This window comes from Amblyomma americanum, chromosome 7 (genome assembly GCF_052857255.1).
Source record: "Amblyomma americanum isolate KBUSLIRL-KWMA chromosome 7, ASM5285725v1, whole genome shotgun sequence".
NCBI lineage: Eukaryota > Metazoa > Arthropoda > Arachnida > Ixodida > Ixodidae > Amblyomma > Amblyomma americanum.
This window is the reverse complement of record NC_135503.1, coordinates 38,364,655-38,384,104: the sequence shown is the minus strand read 5'-3', so window position 1 is coordinate 38,384,104 and position 19,450 is coordinate 38,364,655. Positions and strand designations below refer to the sequence as shown.

Sequence of the window (19,450 nt, the reverse complement as noted above, 5' to 3'; positions counted from 1 at the left end):
CTAAGGCGCCCGTGTGCTGTGCGATGACAGTGCACGTTAAAGATCCCCAGGTGGTCGAAATTATTCCGGAGCCCTCCACTACGGCACCTCTTCTTCCTTTCTTCTTTCACCCCCTCCTTTATCCCTTCCCTTACGGCGCGGTTCAGGTGTCCAACGATATGCGGGACAGATACTGCGCCAATTCATTTCCCCAAAAACCAATTATTATTATTATTACTTGTTTGCCGAATCATTTGTAAACATCCTCGTGGCTTCTGAAAGATAGACAGAACAAAGAAGAATCAAAGTAAGACAGATGAATGTTCTCAGCAGAACGATCAGGAAGCGCTCATACGTGAACTGCAACCACTTGGTAACCAGCGCTCGTAACTAGGCGCAAATTGAGCGACTTGAAGCGCAAACTACTTGACACAGCGCGAGCCATCGGAGACGAGCAAACACTCAAACACACAGCGCCCTCTTCCATCCTGGTGGAGTGGTCCTCGAGATCTGGAAAGGTAACGACGTGGAACCGCACGCGCGCGAGCAAACACGCGGCGTCCAAGACTGCTTATGTGGCGCCCTGGAAAAATTGTTTCTTCTGCGCGATGGATTGGTCGCGGGTTTGTTTGTTTCTACAGCCTAGCGTGACGGCACTTCAATATATTCGATTGTTCAGCTGCACTGTGTGTTTGCTGGCGCGTTGGTCGGCGCCGAAGGACGTTTTTCCGGTTAGCGCACAGCTCGGCTTTTGGGGGCCAGATGGTGCGAGGGTGTGGAACGGCCGCTATAGCGCGGTGGTGCGGCATTTCAGAAGGAATGACCGCGAAATTCACCCTAGTTTGCAAATAGGGCAATGGATGATGTTAGATGTAGCTGCCTAATAGGCTGGTATAAATATCCGCCTCGAATGCGCCATCATAAAAAGATAATAAATTGGCCTTTTCTCTCTCTCTCTCTCTCTCTCTCTCTCTCTATATATATATATATATATATATATATATATATATATATATATATATATATATATATATATATATATATATATATATATATATATATATATATATATATATATATATATATATATACGGACGCGATATTCGGAGGTCGTGGGTTCGCATCCCACCGGCGGCATGGTTGTTTTTCCTGCTGCTTTATAATTAACTTTCTTTAAGAAACAGATTAATCGAAAGCATTAAAAAAGTTAGAGAACTATAGAAACATTCCCCTGTGCACCATGGTTTCGGTGACTGTTGGCTTCCTTCATATGTTTGTCAAACGAGCCCCTCATTTCGTTTACCTTGTCTGCTATATATATATATATATATATATATATATATATATATATATATATATATATATATATATATATATATATATATATATATATATATATATATATATATATATATATATATATAGTGTGTGTGTGTGTGTGTGTGCGTGTGTGTGTGCGTGCGTGCGCGTGTGCGTGCGTGCGTGCGTGCGTGTGTGTGTGTGTGTGTGTGTGTGTGTGTGTGTGTGTGTGTGTGTGTGTGTGTGTGTGTGTGTGTGTGTGTGTGTGTGTGTGTGTGTGTGTGTGTGTGTGTGTGTGTGTGTGTGTGTGTGTGTGTGGAGAGAGAGAAAAGATTTATTCTTTAGCTTGACAGAGTAGACAAAAATCTACTCTGCCACGCTATAGTGCATACGTATCGAGCGTTCGCTACTATGCACTACGGCATAGAACATGTAATTAAATTTAACCAAAGTTTACTACCATACACATGAATTCCCAGCTTTCTTCAGTCTGTCTAACTTCAATAAGTCATGTAGCACAAATTCATCCTCTTTCGAGTTCAACGCCGGAACTTAAGATTCCTGGTCATTGAAAGTCGTTCATATCATGCCGAAGCACAGTGTGTCACAAAAATATGGAACCATGCATGCCTACCTTCCAAGCACTAACATTGCTCTTTAGTTGTTCTTTCAACTATAAGTGCCAAACTGAAGATGACAGCGAGATAAAAATATTGGTTGGTTTTTGGGGAAAGGAAATGGCGCAGTATCTGTCTCATATATCGTTGGACACCTGAACCGCGCCGTAAGGGAAGGTATAAAGGAGGGAGTGAAAGAAGAAAGGAAGAAATAGGTGCCGTAGTGGAGGGCTCCGGAATAATTTCGACCACCTGGGGAACTTTAACGTGCACTGACATCGCACAGCACGCCGGCGCCTTAGCGTTTTTTCCTCCATAAAAACGCAGCCGCCGCGGTCGGGTTCGAACCCGGGAACTCCAGATTAGTAGTCGAGTGCCCTAACCACTGAGCTACCGCGGCGGGTGCGAGATAAAAGAGAAACTATATTGTAAGCAGCGTACGTGAAGAGTCCAGAAACTTGTGGTACAAAGTCGCCCACTATAACAGTGAACACTGGAGTGTGTGACGGTATTAGGTAAACAGCTTCGCACAGTGTCACCCCCAGCGCGATTTCCACGTGATTGCGCGCGCGCAAAAAGCGCAGTAACCACGACAGCTCCCCACTCTGCTGCACTATATATAGTTGTCAACTAGCAAGTGTCCAACGTGCTGTACGTTCGTGTTTATTCCAGCTGCAGACCACCGCGTACATCAAGTGTAATTAGTGCACAGATCCGACGTAACACCGAGTGCGGGACAAAGTGACGGCCTCGCATTAGCCGTGCCACGGAGCAGCCTCTCTCCTTAATATCCTGCGCGTTGAGCTACCGATTGCCGATGCTGCCTGCAGATGACTCGAGGTGCGCGGGTACGTGACCCTTCGAACCTCCCTCGCTTCGGAGAACCTTTTAAAGACGAGGAACAGCTCTAGCGTGTAGTCTTACACACTTCGGCCGCAGCCGCCGACAAAACGACTCGGGCGGAGCGCGCGTACCCCTGCTTTTCATCGCTCAACCTTGGCCCGGCTTCGCATCTTGTCCCAACCGCATTAGGGTCTCACTCAGCGCGCGCGGCCCGTATAAGAGGCTCTGCAGCAGCAGCAGCAGCACGCGAGTCCTTGCTTTTCGCCCAAGTGAGCGTCCCCTCGCTGCCTTGAACACCCGAAGACGGCCGTCTCGGCCCGTGACGTCTATCGTGGGATGATGAGAGCCTCCCGCGACCCGTCCGTCTGTCCGTCGCATGCGCGTGTAAGAGTAACGCCTATAGGCGCGGAGGAGGTTAGTGATTCGAAATGCAGCCGTACAAACACGCCCAGCGCACGCACGCTTTTCTGGGTTCGACATTTAGGCCGAGAAAAAGAGTCGTTTGCTTCGAATGGTACTATATTTTTTTTCTACATTACGCTCTTTCGATTAGGGCTAAACTCTTTGACCCGCTTGTCCGGAGGTTGAAACGCCAAGACGGAGAAAGCGGAAGGTTGATCGATACAGACAATGAGAAAAGATGTTTCGCCCTAAAATTCTGCTTGGAAGCTGAGTTCTAATTAAAAGAAGAAAAAAAGACTCACTTGGCTAAAGGGTAAAGAGACTCATTTGATGCAGTGGTACGCGCGTAAAGCAAGCACAAGACAAAATCGTCCCATGACATGGTAAAAGTATGTGCATATAGATTATGGGTAAGTGGAGGGACAGCCATCAAGGACTCCTTAATAATTCCGCAAATGGCTATACGTATTACAACCGCTGGGTATTTGCTTAATTTGATTTCACTTCCTGGAAGACTATTCGTGGAGGTTTTACCAGGTTTTACATAAGGGGCGGAATCGGCAATAAAAAACAAAAAAAAGTGGCGGTGGTTTAGCTCTGGTTGAACCTGGAGTGACGCTATTGCTACAGCTGGCCGAGTGGAACTCGCTCAGTCGAATTGCAAAGTCAGTCTTTCGCCGCTCCGTTTCTCTGGGCGTTCCCTCTGCATCTTCGTCCCACTTGACACGGCGCATGCGCACAGCTGTGGCAGCTCGGTTTCGCCGGCGCGCCGCGCCGCCGGCTGCAGCAGCAGCTTCTCTGCACCACGTGACTAACCATGTAACCAACCACGTGACCAGCTACGCTGCCGCGCCGCCGGTAGCTGCTCCGCAGCACGTGACCAACCACGTGACCATGTGGCAGTGGCGGCGCCGCCAGGCTGAAGGCTCGAAATGCTACCGTAATGTAGCTATCGCTACAAAAGGGAAAGTAACAATACCACTTACGAAGGTGTGCGCAACATAGAGTTGAGCTTTAGCTGTTTGTAACGAGGTGACATACTGCGTGCGATAAAGAAGCAACAATGACAAGCGGACAGCCCGAGCACTTTTAGCGCGGCGAGTTATTTCTCTCTGTGTCGACGTCCGGGGCTCGAACCCGGGACGAACGTCTCCGAGTGCCATCGCTCTCCCTGCTAAGCTAACCATTCTGAAAAAAAAAAAGGTCTATAGGCAATCTATAGACTTTATTTAGGCTCTATTGCCTTCCTATAGATATTTCATTTCGTCTATTTAGTCTATAGACAGCCTATAGAAAAAAGCCTACTAAAAGAATATGGCAAAAAAATCTATAGATTGTCTGTATAAATAGATTGTCTGTATAATGCCTATGCGATTTGTGCTGTCTATAGACTACCATGTAGAATTTATCTACAAATTCTATAGACTTTATCGACAACAAGGATTTGTATTGCCTATAGACTGCTGTATAGGAGCTGTCTATAGAAAATCTACAAACTTTATAGGCAAACGTCTATGGACAGTCTATACACTGTCTAAAGAAATCTGTAAGGGCAGGACGGCTAGCAGATGGCGAAGCGAGGCCGAATCGATTACGGAGCATGCTATAGTCCAGTAACAGCCGAAATCAAAGCGCCGCATGCATTCCCGGCTATCTCCAATCGGGTGAAAGCTCGCGAGAGAAAGCGAACTCGGGCGGGAACAAGACAGCGAAAGCTACGGCCGCGGGGCAGCGTACACGTCTTCCCGCTTCTGCCGTTGTTTCGCGGACCCGCACAGCAGGTGAGCGCGGCCTACATTGTAGCGCGCAGGCCCGCCCCCTCCAAGGCGAGCGTGTCGGTTGTAAACGGAGAGGTTGACTGCGCGCACGTGCGCAAGCGTCTTTTTAGCAAGGCTTTCTGGCGGATGCAAATTCTCTTGCGTCACGCCAGACCTTCCGACATCTGAGGGCCGCGAGCAGCGGAGCGGGAGAGAATCTGACTTGTGCCGCGGGAGGGACGCTCTGTGATGGACGGGCGTTCAGGAATGAGTCGCGCCGCTGCTTCGTTCGACCCGAACCTTGTGTCTCGCTCAAGTGTCTTCTGTACTGTCGTAGGTCGGCGAGGAAAGAAACGTCCTTCTAGAGAGGGGTGTGAGGTAAGAGAAACGAAAGGCTTCAGAAGTCTTAGGTTACTCATCGTTACCTCTTCATCGACTTCTTCTATACATGTCATTGTCCTTTCGATTCCTTTTTAGCGCTTCAGTAAAGAACGGAATACTTTGCGGTAGCACTTTCTGCGAATAAGCCAGGCACATAGTACGAATTCCTTGGTGGGTGTCAACATAACTTAATCTTAACAGCCACAACTGAAGTATGCATATGACTCCCGGCCTCTTGTCCAAAAACTTAACGATTGAGTGGATCTTTATGTACTTAAGCAGTGGTGCGGGCTGTCATGGAGGCCGCAGTGGAGGGCTCCGGAATAATTTAGACCACCGCAAAGTACCGTTATGTCAGCTAAAAGCTAAAACACAGTACAAGGGCGTTTTTGCATTTCGTCTCCGTTGCCGCGGCCAGAATCGAATCTGGCTATACGTGATTACGCTCTCTAGATAAAAGAGTGAAAACCTCCAAACGTCTCCCACGTACAATGTACGATGCCGTAGTAGATATTCTATAGTAAATGCAATAGCTGGGTAATGAGATTCTTCCTAACATAGGCAAGACATCTCTAAAAGAAAAACTATTGCCTCAACGCTTCTTACATGCCTTGGTCACCAAGGTGTGTGCTGACGAGAGAATGGGAGCCCAACGCTTTGTGAGCTGGTCGCGAGCTGTGAGTCCGCCAACCTGATTGTGAGGCGGAAACTTTATACAAGGCGCTGCAACAGCACTGAAGCTATCCAAATGTTAAATATGCTCACCAAGCGCAGACGAGCTTACGTATGCACTGAACTAAGCGGCGTTAAGCTACACCACTGACTGTCACTCCCAAGGGCGCGCATCGCGAATACGTGGCTGGCCCGTGCAGTGACAAAGGCGTTACCGCTTTCGCCTTCCCCAGGAAGTCCTTGTCTGTGGCACGTTCATGGTGTCGTTTCTCAGTGGATGCAAGTTGTGATTAGCAGTTGCTCAACGGTACTTCGCACGTCGCTGAGCTCGAAGCGTCGCAAATGCGCTTTACACGTTTGAGGGATGTCATATATATAGAGCTCAAGATATTTCCAGTGAGCATAGAAAGGGAACTGCGTTGTTTGGTATATGTTGCATGATCTCTCAAGTGCAATCCACTGAATCACGCACGTGGTGACGTGGGATCGACGAGTACACCCTCGCACTCCGCTTTTAACACTTTCACTGCTGCAGCAATTTTCTGAGCTCTAAGCCCTGTGCGCCTCTTTCGCAGCCCGCTGGTGGGCCATTCTTAATTTCCAGTGAGCCATTGGCGCAGCCAATTTCTGGGCAGACAGGACGGTGCTTAAATAAAGGGCTGCAAGAGCACAGAAATAATCTAGACAACAACAATGAACTTTCATATTTGGTGAGCCACTGTAAAAAGTGTGAAATAATGAAAAAGAAGGAGAAAAAATGCACACCCATGTGGCGTAGCACAAAGGTGCTGTACACGCACTGTGATCAAACCACGCGCGAAATAATGGAAGCTCACTATATCAGTCAAGAACCAAAGTGTGTCAGCAAACCGTCAGTCACTCTCAATGACAAAGAGATAGTTTTTCTTGGTGGCATTTGAGCGCCGCGTGCATCTCTGCCTCATGTTTTATCGCTTTTAGTGTAACATGTGATGTACTCTGTGTTTGTTTCTCCCTTTATAAGCACCAGGTGTTGCTAACAAAACCTTAGTTGAGAGTCAGCGTTCGTCCCGTGTCCTTCTTGTTCTTGTCCAACGTTGTTCGCGCTGTTTTACTAAAGAAACATGAACGTGTCCTCGTCTGCTTTTATTCCCCATTCGTGATTCCAGCCGTGATCACAGTTGTGCCGACCAAGTTGACGGAGCTCCGCTGCATGCTTGCTTTAGTTTTTACGTCGGCTGTTTTTTTCCGTGGCAATCGCGGATTATGCGGATTCACTCGCCTCACGTTCCGCTCCGCTTTATTGTCAATTTGCACACCCGCCGCGGTGGCTCAGTGGTTAGGGCGCACGGCTACTGATCCGTAGTTCCCGGGTTCGAACCCGACCGCGGCGGCTGCGTTTTTATGGAGGAAAAACGCTAAGGCGCCCGTGTGCTGTGCGATGTCAGCGCACGTTAAAGATCCCCAGGTGGTCGAAATTATTCCGGAGCCCTCCACTGCGGCACCTAATTCTTCCTATCTTCTTTCACTCCCTCTCTTATCCCTTCCCTTACGGCGCGGTTCAGGTGTCCAACGATATACGAGACAGATACTGCGCCATTTCCTTTCCCCCCAAAACCAATTATTATTATTATTATCACTACTTACATGGTGACGGCACACGAACCACATGCGCCGCCCCTACGACGTGAAGCCAATTACAACATGAAGTGATGCGTTGTCCCGGTTGAAAGAAGGAAGGCTTTAACTTTCTGACGTGTCTGATCCGGGTCCCATTTGAACCCAACATATTTTTGGAAATGTGGCGGTGTGCTTGAAGGTTGCTTCAGTTCCGCCACCGGTTGGCCCGGTATTGCACTGCCTCCGGGATCGGCCTTGTCTTTAGCGCGTCTTTTCTATCCTACCTTTCTACCCTATCTTTAAACTCTCCTACTTTCTGCACGTGGTAGCGAATGTGGCTCAGCTTGAGCCAGTGGGCAGGCCTGTGCACTTTCCTTTTCATCTTTCCTGGCAACAACAGAAGAAGAAGTGTCTATATACAGCACAAATGCTTCGCTGACCAGCATATACGCATGATCAAATGTCCTCTCGAATCGCTTATTTGGGACACTGAAAACGTGATTCAGGGCGTTTTCAGTGCCAGCCATGACATTATTGCAATTAAACGACCTCATACCGCTGTATTAATTACGCAGCCACTAATAAATAATGAACGCGGACAGGCGTCTATCAGATATAATTAGTGTTTGAAAACGGAATGTGACGCGCCGTGCGTGTGTGGTCCTTTCATCCGCGCCGCCTTTAAATGGCCGGCAGAGACACAAACGGGGACAACGCCTTTCAAGAAACTTGACCTCATTGCGCGAGCGTGCTTTAATTAATTCGAAAAAGAGTTCCGAGACAAGCAAACAACATAAACACACGTACCGCCGCGGGGAGTAATTCTTTCTTTTCCCAGGGCCATCGCATGCTGACAGCCAGCGTGGCTTCGCTTGTGTATTCAGATTAAACAAAAAAGAACAAAGACAAAATGAAGAGAAGGAGGGTGGAAGAAACGGTGGAGAAAGTACAGAGAGGGTGAGCTGTAATAAATTGCAGCTGAGCAAAGCGAGTCGAGTCGACACCGCAAGCGAGCAACGAGCGTCGTCAGCTGTTACGACTGCAGCGCTGGCGCGGCAGCCTCTGAGCGGATTGAGGTTATTCGTAATGAGGGGACGCGAACATCGCGTGCGCTAACACGTGGGCACGAGCATTGTGAGAGGTATACGAAGCGCAGAGCGAGATGAGAGAGTGTTACGGTGACAGCCGGTGCGAAAGCGACGGAAGCAGAAACGAATGAAGAAAAGAGGAAGTAGTTGACAGCTCATTAGGCGGCTCGCTTGACTGGCCAAGGTTTCTGCTTTCTCTCGAGACAAAACTGACTGTCGGGCGGCCCAAACTTGTACGACGGTGCGTGCGCGTTTAGAGAGGACAGTTATTTGGTATTCCACTAAACGAGGGCTGGTTCCGTTGCTGTATACACGCCACTTGACGGCTGCTGTAAGTGGGGCCAAGGTTGGTCCGCCGCTTAAGAATGGTCGCAGACTAATTGGCGGGGAGGTACGGGCGAACGGACAGGACATGAAGCCTTGCGATACTCCCTTCCACTACGTTCTACTCATTTCTCTCTTTGAAGCAGTTTCATAAAAATTCCCTCAGATCGCATAGCAAAAGTCTGTAGTCTGTACAGTGAGTATGTATATCTACAGGTACTCCATGAAATCTGTTTCACTCAAAATCGGGGGGCCGCGTAACCAGTACGATGGAATATGAGTCCCGCATTGTGGGTAATCCTACAGGCACAATAGAGATTTTCATAATAGAGTGATGCTATCGGTTTGGGGCATAGGGGAATAGCTGGGGGGAGGGGGCGGGGGTGGCTGTGCGGAGGAGCAGGACAATAAGCGGAGGGGGGGGGGGGGGGGCGCTCTTGTCCCGCGCTTGTGCACCGGCCCCCGCTATTCCCCTATGCCCCTAACCCCTAGTGTCATCCTATTCTAAAGGTCTCTAATGCCTGTGGCCATTGTTACAGCCTACAGGCACTGGGTCGGTTGTTCCGGCCGCAGCGCCTCTATATCACTGTAATAAAAACGTGTTCGTGCCACCAGGTAGCTGTTATGCACAAATGCTATTTCGAAAGTCACATCACCTCCCGTGCACTGTTTCTAAACTCTTCTTCGTATGAAAAAACAAAGCCTTGCCGCGGTGGCTCAGTGGTTAGCGCACTCGGCTACTGATCCGGGAGTTGCCGGAGAGCGCGCGATAACGTAAATATTTAAACGTTGATATTCGACTTATCCCGTGACTATGACTGGATCTTCAAAATACCACACAACAGATAAGGGCGGGCTGGTGCGCTCTGTACTATATGTAAAAGATTTCCCGGGTACGCTGCCTTTCGCGCAAGTTGCCGGCGTCAATAAGACACCACAATTGTCCACATTTAGCGTTTTTATTTTCTCTCTTCAACGGTACCTGTAAGGGACCTGTGGATGCCCGCGGCTTTGTGGGAACCATCCGTGCTTTTGTTGATGGCTCGGCGCTGCGAATTAGGGTCCCTAAAAATACTTCTAAGGACCCTAGCGAAGCGGCGGTTTCTCCTCGTTAATCCCCGGACAGTGACACCCCCCCACCTGACAAAGGCTGTCTAGGTTTGAATGGTCATCACCGCCGAGCGAGACGGGTCCGGACGCTCGCGCTTGACCGGGAGCAATTAAGCGTAGCGTACGGTCAGGTGCAGGCGCGACTAGCAGACGCCGCGGTGACTCCGACGCGCAAGGACGCTGTATGCTAACAGTTTGGGGGGGAACGGGCCGGCTTAACGAAACACAGCCGGACAAAAGGGACAGCTGCCGCACGTTCAAAGGCAGCAACGACATGGTTGATGATGATGATAATAAAATAATAATAATAATAATAATAATAATAATAATAATAATAATAATAATTGGTTTTTGGGGAAAGGAAGTGGCGCAGTATCTGTCGCGTATATCGTTGGACACCTGAACCACGCCGTAAGGGAAGGGATAAAGGAGGGAGTGAAGGAGAAAAGGAAGAAAGAGGTGCCGTAGCGGACGGCTCCGGAATGATTTCGACCACTTGGGGATCTTTAACGTGTACTGACATCGCACAGCACACGGGCGCCTTAGCGTTTTTCCTCCATAAAAACGCAGCCGCCGCGGTCGGGTTCGAACCCGGGAACTCCGGGTCAGTAGCCGAGCGCGCTAACCACTGAGCAACCGCGGCGGGTCGACATGGTTGGCGCCACTTCGCAATTTTTGGGGACGTCTGTCAACAGTTGTCGCGAAGACGAGTAGTTTGTTACCCGCGGTGGTGGTGGCTCCGGTGAAATCGATAATTGCCCTAACGCTGGGAACAACCAGGGTCACGAGTTCCCAGGGAGCCTGCAACACGTGAGGGTGTTTTTTATGTATTTTCGCGTTTCTCTTTTTACTTTGTAAGGGAGAGAGTTGGAGTAATACTGTGGAAGTATGGGGCGAGGCACGTAAACCAAGTTGGCCAATCATTTTGAGGGCCCGTTCCCTCAATGCCATTTACTTAAAGCAACTTTGAGGTTCTTTTCGTGTTGCGTATTTTAGGGAGAGGGTTTTGAATGTTGAGAAACTGGAAGGTGTGCCATGCAGTTTGTTAACCAATTATGTTAATAGTTTAATATGATTGGACGCTACCGAATGTGGGTCGGGCCTTTAGGTCGTCAAAACCAGGGCGCGGAGCCCTGGAAAATCGTTCTTGGCTACGGTCAGATGTAATGCATCTTCGGCTATGCCGAGTTGGGGTCTCCCCTAGCGTTAGCCAGTTCCACCTTTTTTTTTAATCCTTTTTGCCGCTTTAAATTGTCTCTGGTGAATCAACTCGTATATAATGTAATTTTTTGTACATAAAACTTCAAGTCGCACTCCCTTAATACCAGCGTCCTAATTCGTCGCAAAAACGTCTCTCACGGAGCACCCCTGGTGCGAAGAAAGCCTTCAGTCAGTCAAATCAACCAACCGTCTCTGGCGGTGGGCACTCCGGGTGCAAGGCAGATAACGCAAGCGGACCAACAACTTTACTGTACCGTTTGCTGTTTGTTTTATCTTCGCTGGTGTCGTTACCTTCGACGACCAAACCGCACACTCGAGGAATTAGACGGGTAGCGCTTTCGTGTGCGACGCGCTGACCGCAACAGCTGGGTGAGCAAACGAATCACTTGTGTGACGCTCTTGATTTGAAATCGGGGTCCACGACGAAGTCAGATGTCACATCAAGTGAAATTAAATCAAATTTATTGTACCTTTTTTTACTCCATTACCCACGCCTCCCACCAGTACTGTCTTTCGCGAAAAATCAACCCCTTTAAGCCAGGAAGCTGCTCATCTCTACTTTCGCAGTGTTCCATGTGTCACACGGCGCTGTGGAATAGCTGCTACATACGAAAAGCTTGCATATTTGTTTGTTTCCATCGGGTCGTCCGTAGTAAAATCAGTTTCGCGACATATATCAACGTTCACTTCTGCAAAAATATGCCGACCCAGAAAACAAGTATTATTTATTTATTTATTTATTTATTTATTTATTTACGCATACCTTAAAGGCCTCAAGAGAGGCATTGTCTAAGGGGAGTCAAATACAGAAGTTTGTGTAAAATTGGCTAGAAATCAAAAGCATAGTAAAAGTGCAGCAAAGCAGACAAAAAATGGTAAGTTCAGATAGTAAGATATCGAAATTCACAAAAAGTGATAAAGGTACGCGACAGCGATGCGTAATGGAACAAAAATAGGGGAACTGTAGATCAGCGAAGTGAGCACTTAGAAGAGCAATTAATACTAAAATAACAGTAAACAGTGAATGAAAGACGCGATTAGAAAAAGAGAAATATAGGAAATGAGCTGAACGTTGCCCGCTCGACAGCGTTACGGTGGGAGAAGCCGTGCTGATCTGGTGCAGCAAAGGCTTGGGTTGCACCAACGTAGCGAGTATAGCGTGAAACAGCCTTAAATGACTTCAGTCTAATCACTAATTGTGCAACTAAAAGCATAAGCATGTCAAAACGACGGCCTCCGTTATTCATCTCTAAGAGGCACAGCGTGGAAAGCACTTGCGTCTCTGTCAGCATCAGCCGCGGGCGCTTCGCCCACACGTTGTGTGCACACCGTATGACGCGGTCCAGAAACTGTGACAGTGCGCCAGCTACGTGAGCCTCAGAACCTCGCGCTCAACTGTTCCCGCTAAGTGTGATGCACCTTGTATGTGGACCTGTTCCTGATCAACCAGGCGCTCCCTGTACTGCAAGGTAAGCCTTGTTCGGCTGCTTGTGTGACAGGTTGTTGTGCCTGTCGCGGTCATCTAAACGAATTCCCCCTCGCGAGCGTCCAGCACGCGAAAAATCCTCGCTCCCAGCCCTCATCCGGCGGAGGGGGGGGGGGGGGGTTATAAATAAAGAACAAAAACAAGCAAACAACCACAAAACAAGAACACAAACTCAAGAAATGGAATCCAGGCGCAGCGATCGACATGCCTCGTCGTCTGTGGCCGTGCACAGTGGCCGCGACGACGTTCCTCGTGCGGGACTAGGAAACGTTCCCGTCACGAATGCGGAAAGCGCTGTCGAGTCCGGAAAGCGGCTGCTTTCGCTGTCGATTATTACATAAGCGAAGAGAGATCTGCGGCAGCCAGCGCGTGTACAGGCGACGTGCGGTGTAGGTCGTCGTCGCTGGAGACTTCCTGCCCATAAGTGCGTGGTCTTCGCAAGTATATTCCCACTTGGCATAAACGACTCATGAGCGGTGCATGTTACTGAAAGTTTCCGCCACTCGTTAGACACATCGTCTTCAAAAATCACAGGGCTATTCCAGATCGGCGATCACTGAAGGCTGTTAAGGCGCTGCCATGGCACGAGTGAAGGGAACCTGCTGCACAGCTGCGGAGGCTGAGCAGCTAAAGTGTTCTGCTACTGAGCAAGAATTGCGATACTGATTTACGACCGCAGCGGCCACATTTTGATGGAGCCGAAACGCGAAAGGCACCCGTGTTCGGCGGAAATGTCGATGCGTGTCGCATAATCCCGTATGCTCGTGAAATTAACCCGCAGCCCTCCACAACCCTTTCACTCTTCTTTAATCCTTCCCTGGCATGGTTGAGGTGCCCATCCTGTGTGATACAGCTCCTGTGTCTTTCCTTTCCTCGTGAACAAGTTATTACTAATAACTGGGCATGGCGCTTTGACGAAGCACGCATTGCACACTGGCTCGCACGAATCAACACTGATGAGTCATTGGCTTTGTCTTTATGTATAGTTGCCCAGAAAAAATGAAACATTTTATGCATTTAATTTTGCATCGTATCCAAAGTTTAAATTAAAAATATTGAATTTTAACGTGTCACGCGATATAGGCAGTGCAATATATAAAGCGGATAAGGCGTGTAGTGGAAATGTGCGGAATAATTTGATCACTGGAGAGTTCTTTAACGTGCACCAAAGTCTCGATACAAGAGCGTATTTAGGTATCACTTGCATCAAAATGCTGCCGCCGCGGCCCCATATACGAACGCGGGACCTCGTGTTAAGTAGCACAGAGACATATATAGCACGTGGCGGATCGGCTCCTACATTTTTCAGTTGATGTGTTGAGCGCTTGGTGACAAACTGTGTGTTCGACTTGGAACGCACTTGCAAATAGACAACACAAAATTAAGTTCTATAGTAGAAAGGCTCTATAACTTATGGGCTGTCGCATTCTAACGAGACCTCATAGCTTGTGAGTCATGTAGGTATTTCTTTACTCATTTTATTTTTTTTTGTACGGGGGATATCGAAGAACTTTTATACTGACATATTAGGTACTGAAAGAAATAAAAAAAAATTGGCTCACCTTTTCGATGTCTGGTTCCGTCCTCATGTTGATACGTTATTCCTCAGCAGTAATCCATGACGGTGACAGACGTCTTCGACCAGACGCATCAACTCCCCATTCTCAAGAACGATCAGGAGCGCGTGGACACATTCAGACCTCGCAGAAATCGGCACACAGGACCAGGAGTGTGAGTGGAAAACACGTGACGTGTAAACGCAGCTTATTCTTGACACGTACACGAAAAGCAAATATTAAAGGCGCGCACCGAGTCAACCGAAAACGTAGAAAATCCACACTCAACGCTGCTAGGTGAAAAGAAGGCGAGGCTTCGTGGCAGCGAAGTAAAACAAGATAATAAAAAGTTCACGGGCACAATAGTTTGGTCTTCAAGCCCTTCATGAGCTATTAAAGGCAGGTTACTTGGAAGCACCCCAGGAACCGTCTTCCGGTACTAACACAATGCGGTCACAAAAAGTTCTTGCAGGGCGACGTCAAAGTGTAGAACTTGGCTACAGCGGATAGCGGTATAGGCTTGTCTGGAAGTCTGTGCCACGGACAGAAGTATTGAAACGTACAACTAGCAGAGAAAAAAGAAAGAAGACTCAGCGTCGTCAGTTATCAAAAGAAAACGTTTCTTAAACACAAAGCGTGCAGCCCTCAGTACATCACGACACCAGGACACGGGGGCAGAGAGAGAGGTTTCAGAAGCGTGAAGTTTACAGGTCGGCGCTTGCTCGAGGTTGGCGCACAGCTGGAGCCTACACCACCGAATATGTGCAGCAGACACAACGCACTCCACAAGACAAACGAATGACTTTCGCAGCAGGACGAATGTCCACAAGCACGAAGGTCCAGGTGAGGACTATTCCAAACGATGGACGTTTGGAGCGGCCAACGGCCTCGCAGCTGCGAAGTGTCCTGCCGGTCCTGGACTTTCAGGCAATTGCTGTGGCCTTTCTCAGACCAGGAGCAAGGCTCAGGAGAGACAGTTGTCTTGGTGGTAGTGACGAGAAAAAAAAGTAAAAGGTGCCACAGGTAGGCCTGCTTCAAGCAGCTCTTCCGTCAGGTTCAGTTCGTTCTTCCAGTATAAAAAAGAAAATCCTGGGGACAGCCCCACCGGCGGGATGGCGATTCCCGTCCTCAGGAGCTTCCTCTGGGAACAGCCGTCCTGCAGCTCTGCTGGCGAGGGGACCCAACGAGTAAGCGCAGAGAAGCAGCCGCGCCGGTGAGCACGGCGCGGTCCACTGTGTCTTGGAGCCTTGCGGGGAAGCGGCGAAAGTGGCGGCGGCGGAAGCGGCGGCAACGAGCGTGTCGGCAGCCGCGCGCGCGCGCTCTTCTAGCGCGATGTGAGGGCGAGTCCTGCCCGGTCCGGTCCGAGCGGGGAGCGGCTGTTCCTGCCTGGCCGCTGCTGCTCCGAGTCTTCCTGCTCCGAGGCGAGGGAGTCCACCTTCCTGGCTTCGCCGGGAGAGGAGAAGGCGCCTTGTCCGAGGCAGCCCCGGAGGCCTCGCCCGACCGCCCAGGCCAACCTTGGCCAGGTGACGGCATCCGACGCCGTCGGCGCGCCCCGCCGGTGAGAGGGGGGCCCGCTGCGTGCTCACCCATGCGCCCGCACGCTGATCGCACCGGGGATGGTGGCTGTGCTCGCACGATTTCGCCTTCTTCGCTGCTTGCTGGATGTACCTTCCTTTACAGGAGGAGCGCGGAACTGGAGAAGATGCTTCAATTGGCTAAAGTGTTCTTACGTCCCACACCACTTCAGAACTTCAATACCTGGGTACCTCGGCACTTGAGCACCTGAGCGCCTCGGTGCTTGCACTCATTGGCACCTGACCTCAATGACACCAAAATTCATCGGCACCTGGGCACCTCGGCACACAGTGCCTTGCTTCAGAACCTCAAGACTATACTCTGAGCTCTGCGGCACGTCACAGCGGAAGGCTACAGAGAAATTTCAAACACCTGAAGTTCCTTCAAGGACACCAAAGACTCAGTACACGAGACTTTTAATTTGTATGTAGCCTGATTAAAATTCGACTGCCCCTAATGTGACCGAATTCCCACGAACTTGTACTCAGCAGTTGAACGCTATAATGGCTGAGCCACCATTGTGCGTAAGAGGGAAATGAAAAAGAATTGTGCACTTGCAAATAAATATAAGACAAGTGGCTAAAAGGCGAGCAGATTGAAGAGAAGGTATTAAGTTTCTCCTCGATGTTTGTGTTGACAACTGGAGGTCTGTCGCGACGGTTTTGCTCGTTGTAAAGGAAATCAAAGCAGCACGCATATTTACAATGCGTGAGCCGAGATACTGTTCGTGCGCAGCCGGATAGCGCATGAAACACTCAATTTCAGGTAAGCCTTAACTTCGCACATAGCAAACAAAAAGAAAGCAGAAGAGAAAACGGAAGTCGCCCTCGTTTTTTACGCTTCCTGGCATCACCTCCTGGATACAGGTACATAGAACCAAAGCGGCCAGGGTTAATTCTCCCCCACCAAAAATCGACACCCTCCTCCACGGCTCTGTAGGAAAAGTTTCCTTGGGCCCCACCCGAAAAAAATTCTGGCTACGCGCCTGCCTGGACCCCATGCAGTGCTTCATGCGGAAAGCGATCCGCTGTGGCTAAAAACTGGGCTCAACTGAATGACTCATTATTACTCGGGAGCTACCCCTCTTTGAATTCTGCGGTCCATGGCACTGTTGATGTACGCGTTCTGGCTGCAAGCTTAAACTATAGGAGGAATGAATTGAAAGAAGCGAACCGAGTACGAATCGCACATTAACGTGATAGCTTTAAGGCTTCCGTTCTGCGGAAAATCAGGCTTCGTTGGCGGCGTTGTGAGTGAAAAAGCACCCGACACCTAGGTCACGTGACCTTGTGACGTCATCACAACCTGGTCACCGTGGCAACCTGCCCAGCTGATTGTGAGCAAACTGCCCACCGCGGCAGGCGGCAGCTAGATTAATTATTGGTTGCTCGAGGCGAGCAGCCTGAGTCTCACAAGCCCCACCAATGGCTGCGTCAGAAACAGTGACCTGCCGGGCCAGTGGCGCATCGCTTAACCGCTGCACCTCTGCGCCAGGTGCGGTATGAGCACTCCTAGCGACCTATGAATGTAGATAATGACCAATTCCGCATATATCGGCATTAAACCCGTTAACACTACCTCGTCATAACCTTAAGGCAAAGCTTAAGTGTCCCTTCCAGTTCTTGTGATCTCGCTACTTGTGCGAATATTCATACGAAATGTATATTTGTGCGAAAAAGCGAATTGCTAGCAGCGACGCAATAGCCCATGCAGTTACAGGGACAGTTGTCTCAAGACGCAGCACGGATCTCCCCTAGGGGCGACGCAACATGAAATCAGTATAATAATCTGTGACCGTCATGCGATACGCATAGAAAAAATCAACCTTTGCTACTGATGCCGACAGCTAACAAACTATCGGCACATATCAGTTCTAGACGAGAGGTCTATAAGCCATTTCCTCCGAGATCGGGCTTCAAGGCAGAGTTTAATAAACCTGCATGAACCATGCAGCTCCTACCAATCGTCAAGGTTATTTATCTCACCACTATCGCACCATCAACGCGGTCACACGAATGGACCACGAGGAGGCGCTGAATCCTCCATCCAGCGCCGACCGATCGCGGCAGTACGCTTTGCGGGGCCGGGGTGCGCCCTGTTTTTGAAACAGTCGTCGAAGAAAACTACGGCGTACATTTTGCGGGTGGCGCGCCAATTATTTGAAAACTTTTCAAAAACTTGAGAATATATTCAATAATTTCTGATAATTTTGAAGATCCATTATTTGATTCGTACAGCGAATCGAATACGAGGATATTCGATTTGCTATTCGAAAATTTCGAACAGTAACAATCCCCACGCTCTTTGGGAATTTGGCAAACAGACCAGTTATCATCCGGCTGTAAATAAATATACCACCCCCCTCCCCCCGCCTCTCCGTTTATCTTTTCCCGGAATTCAAAACTGAGTTACCATCATGAATCCCGGAATTTTTAGATTCAATGCAATCTGAAGCCATGATGGTACAGATGCAGTAATGAAAGCGGTGTAGGCTTGATGATAAAGAAGAAAATCAGGGTACATTAAGCCAGCTGGCAAAGAAGCAGGGGTTTGCTACCGGCAATCCTGTTCTGGCAAAGCGAAATAAATACGTCTTGGTCACGTAATAATGGTGTACCTTTAATCACGAGCAAGAAATTATAAACCACCTGCTTCATTTTTACGAAAAATCGGCCACTAATGTGCGTTAAGGTTTGACATAGCAACTTGTCTGTATTACCTCAAAGATCGCGATAATGATGATGATGATGACCTCAGGCAAAGATGGTCATCCTTCTGCATATTTGTCATTATCTTCATCGCCTACATTCAAGTTGTGACTACGGCCGGGAAAGGGTGTCTTTCTAATTATCTTCACTCAGTCATGGCCTGCGCCAGCCAGGGTCACCCTATCCCCGCCTGGCCCTCTACCGACCACTGGCTCAATATCCGCTCTGTTACTGCAACGCACGCGTATTCTTATCCTCTCTTGATTTATGCATCCTAAGCCACGCTTAAAAGCGCTCGGCCTGCTTGAGCGTTAACTTCATCAATGTACAGCACGCAGCAGTAAACGTGTACGGCTGCCGGCACTCTGCCCCGCATTCCGGAGCTGGACGAATTGTCTCAGACCTCGCAACGCCCCATGTCGCCCGAGGAGACGGATACGGAAGGGGCTTCGCCCCACGCCGTTGGAGGCCGTGCGAATGATCGCCGAATGCGCGGGCAGTGCCTCCGCTGCTGCTGCTGCTTAGTTGGGTGGCGCAGCAAAGGAATCGACGCGCGGATTATCGGACCGGTTCCACCGGCGTGGCTCGGCGACCGCGTGCACACGCTCCCCGAACCACCACCACGGCGACGGCTACCCCGCAGCACGGCCACGGGCAGACGCCATGCATGGGCTTTATGCGCCTTGTCTGGCTGAAAACGAGCGCCATATACACTCTAAACACCAATAAGCCTATATGGGAGTAAAAAATAAGTAGGCTGTCTTCTAGCACGCACCCTTTTATAAAAGGGTGCGCGCGCTAGAGGGCACCTTATACTCCCTTTTTACTCCTTT

At 49.4% G+C, this 19,450-nt stretch overlaps 1 protein-coding gene across 1 annotated transcript in view; it reads right to left on the bottom strand.

Annotated features, from left to right (window-relative positions):
* Positions 1 to 15,834, bottom strand: part of LOC144098930 (uncharacterized) — a 114,788-nt gene extending 98,954 nt beyond the window's left edge. The window contains exon 1 of the mRNA XM_077631900.1: positions 14,341 to 15,834. Coding sequence (XP_077488026.1) covers positions 14,341 to 14,367 — 27 coding nt within the window. The 5' untranslated portion in view covers positions 14,368 to 15,834. The remainder of the gene's footprint in view (positions 1 to 14,340) is intronic.
* Between the last annotated feature and the right edge of the window lie 3,616 nt (positions 15,835 to 19,450).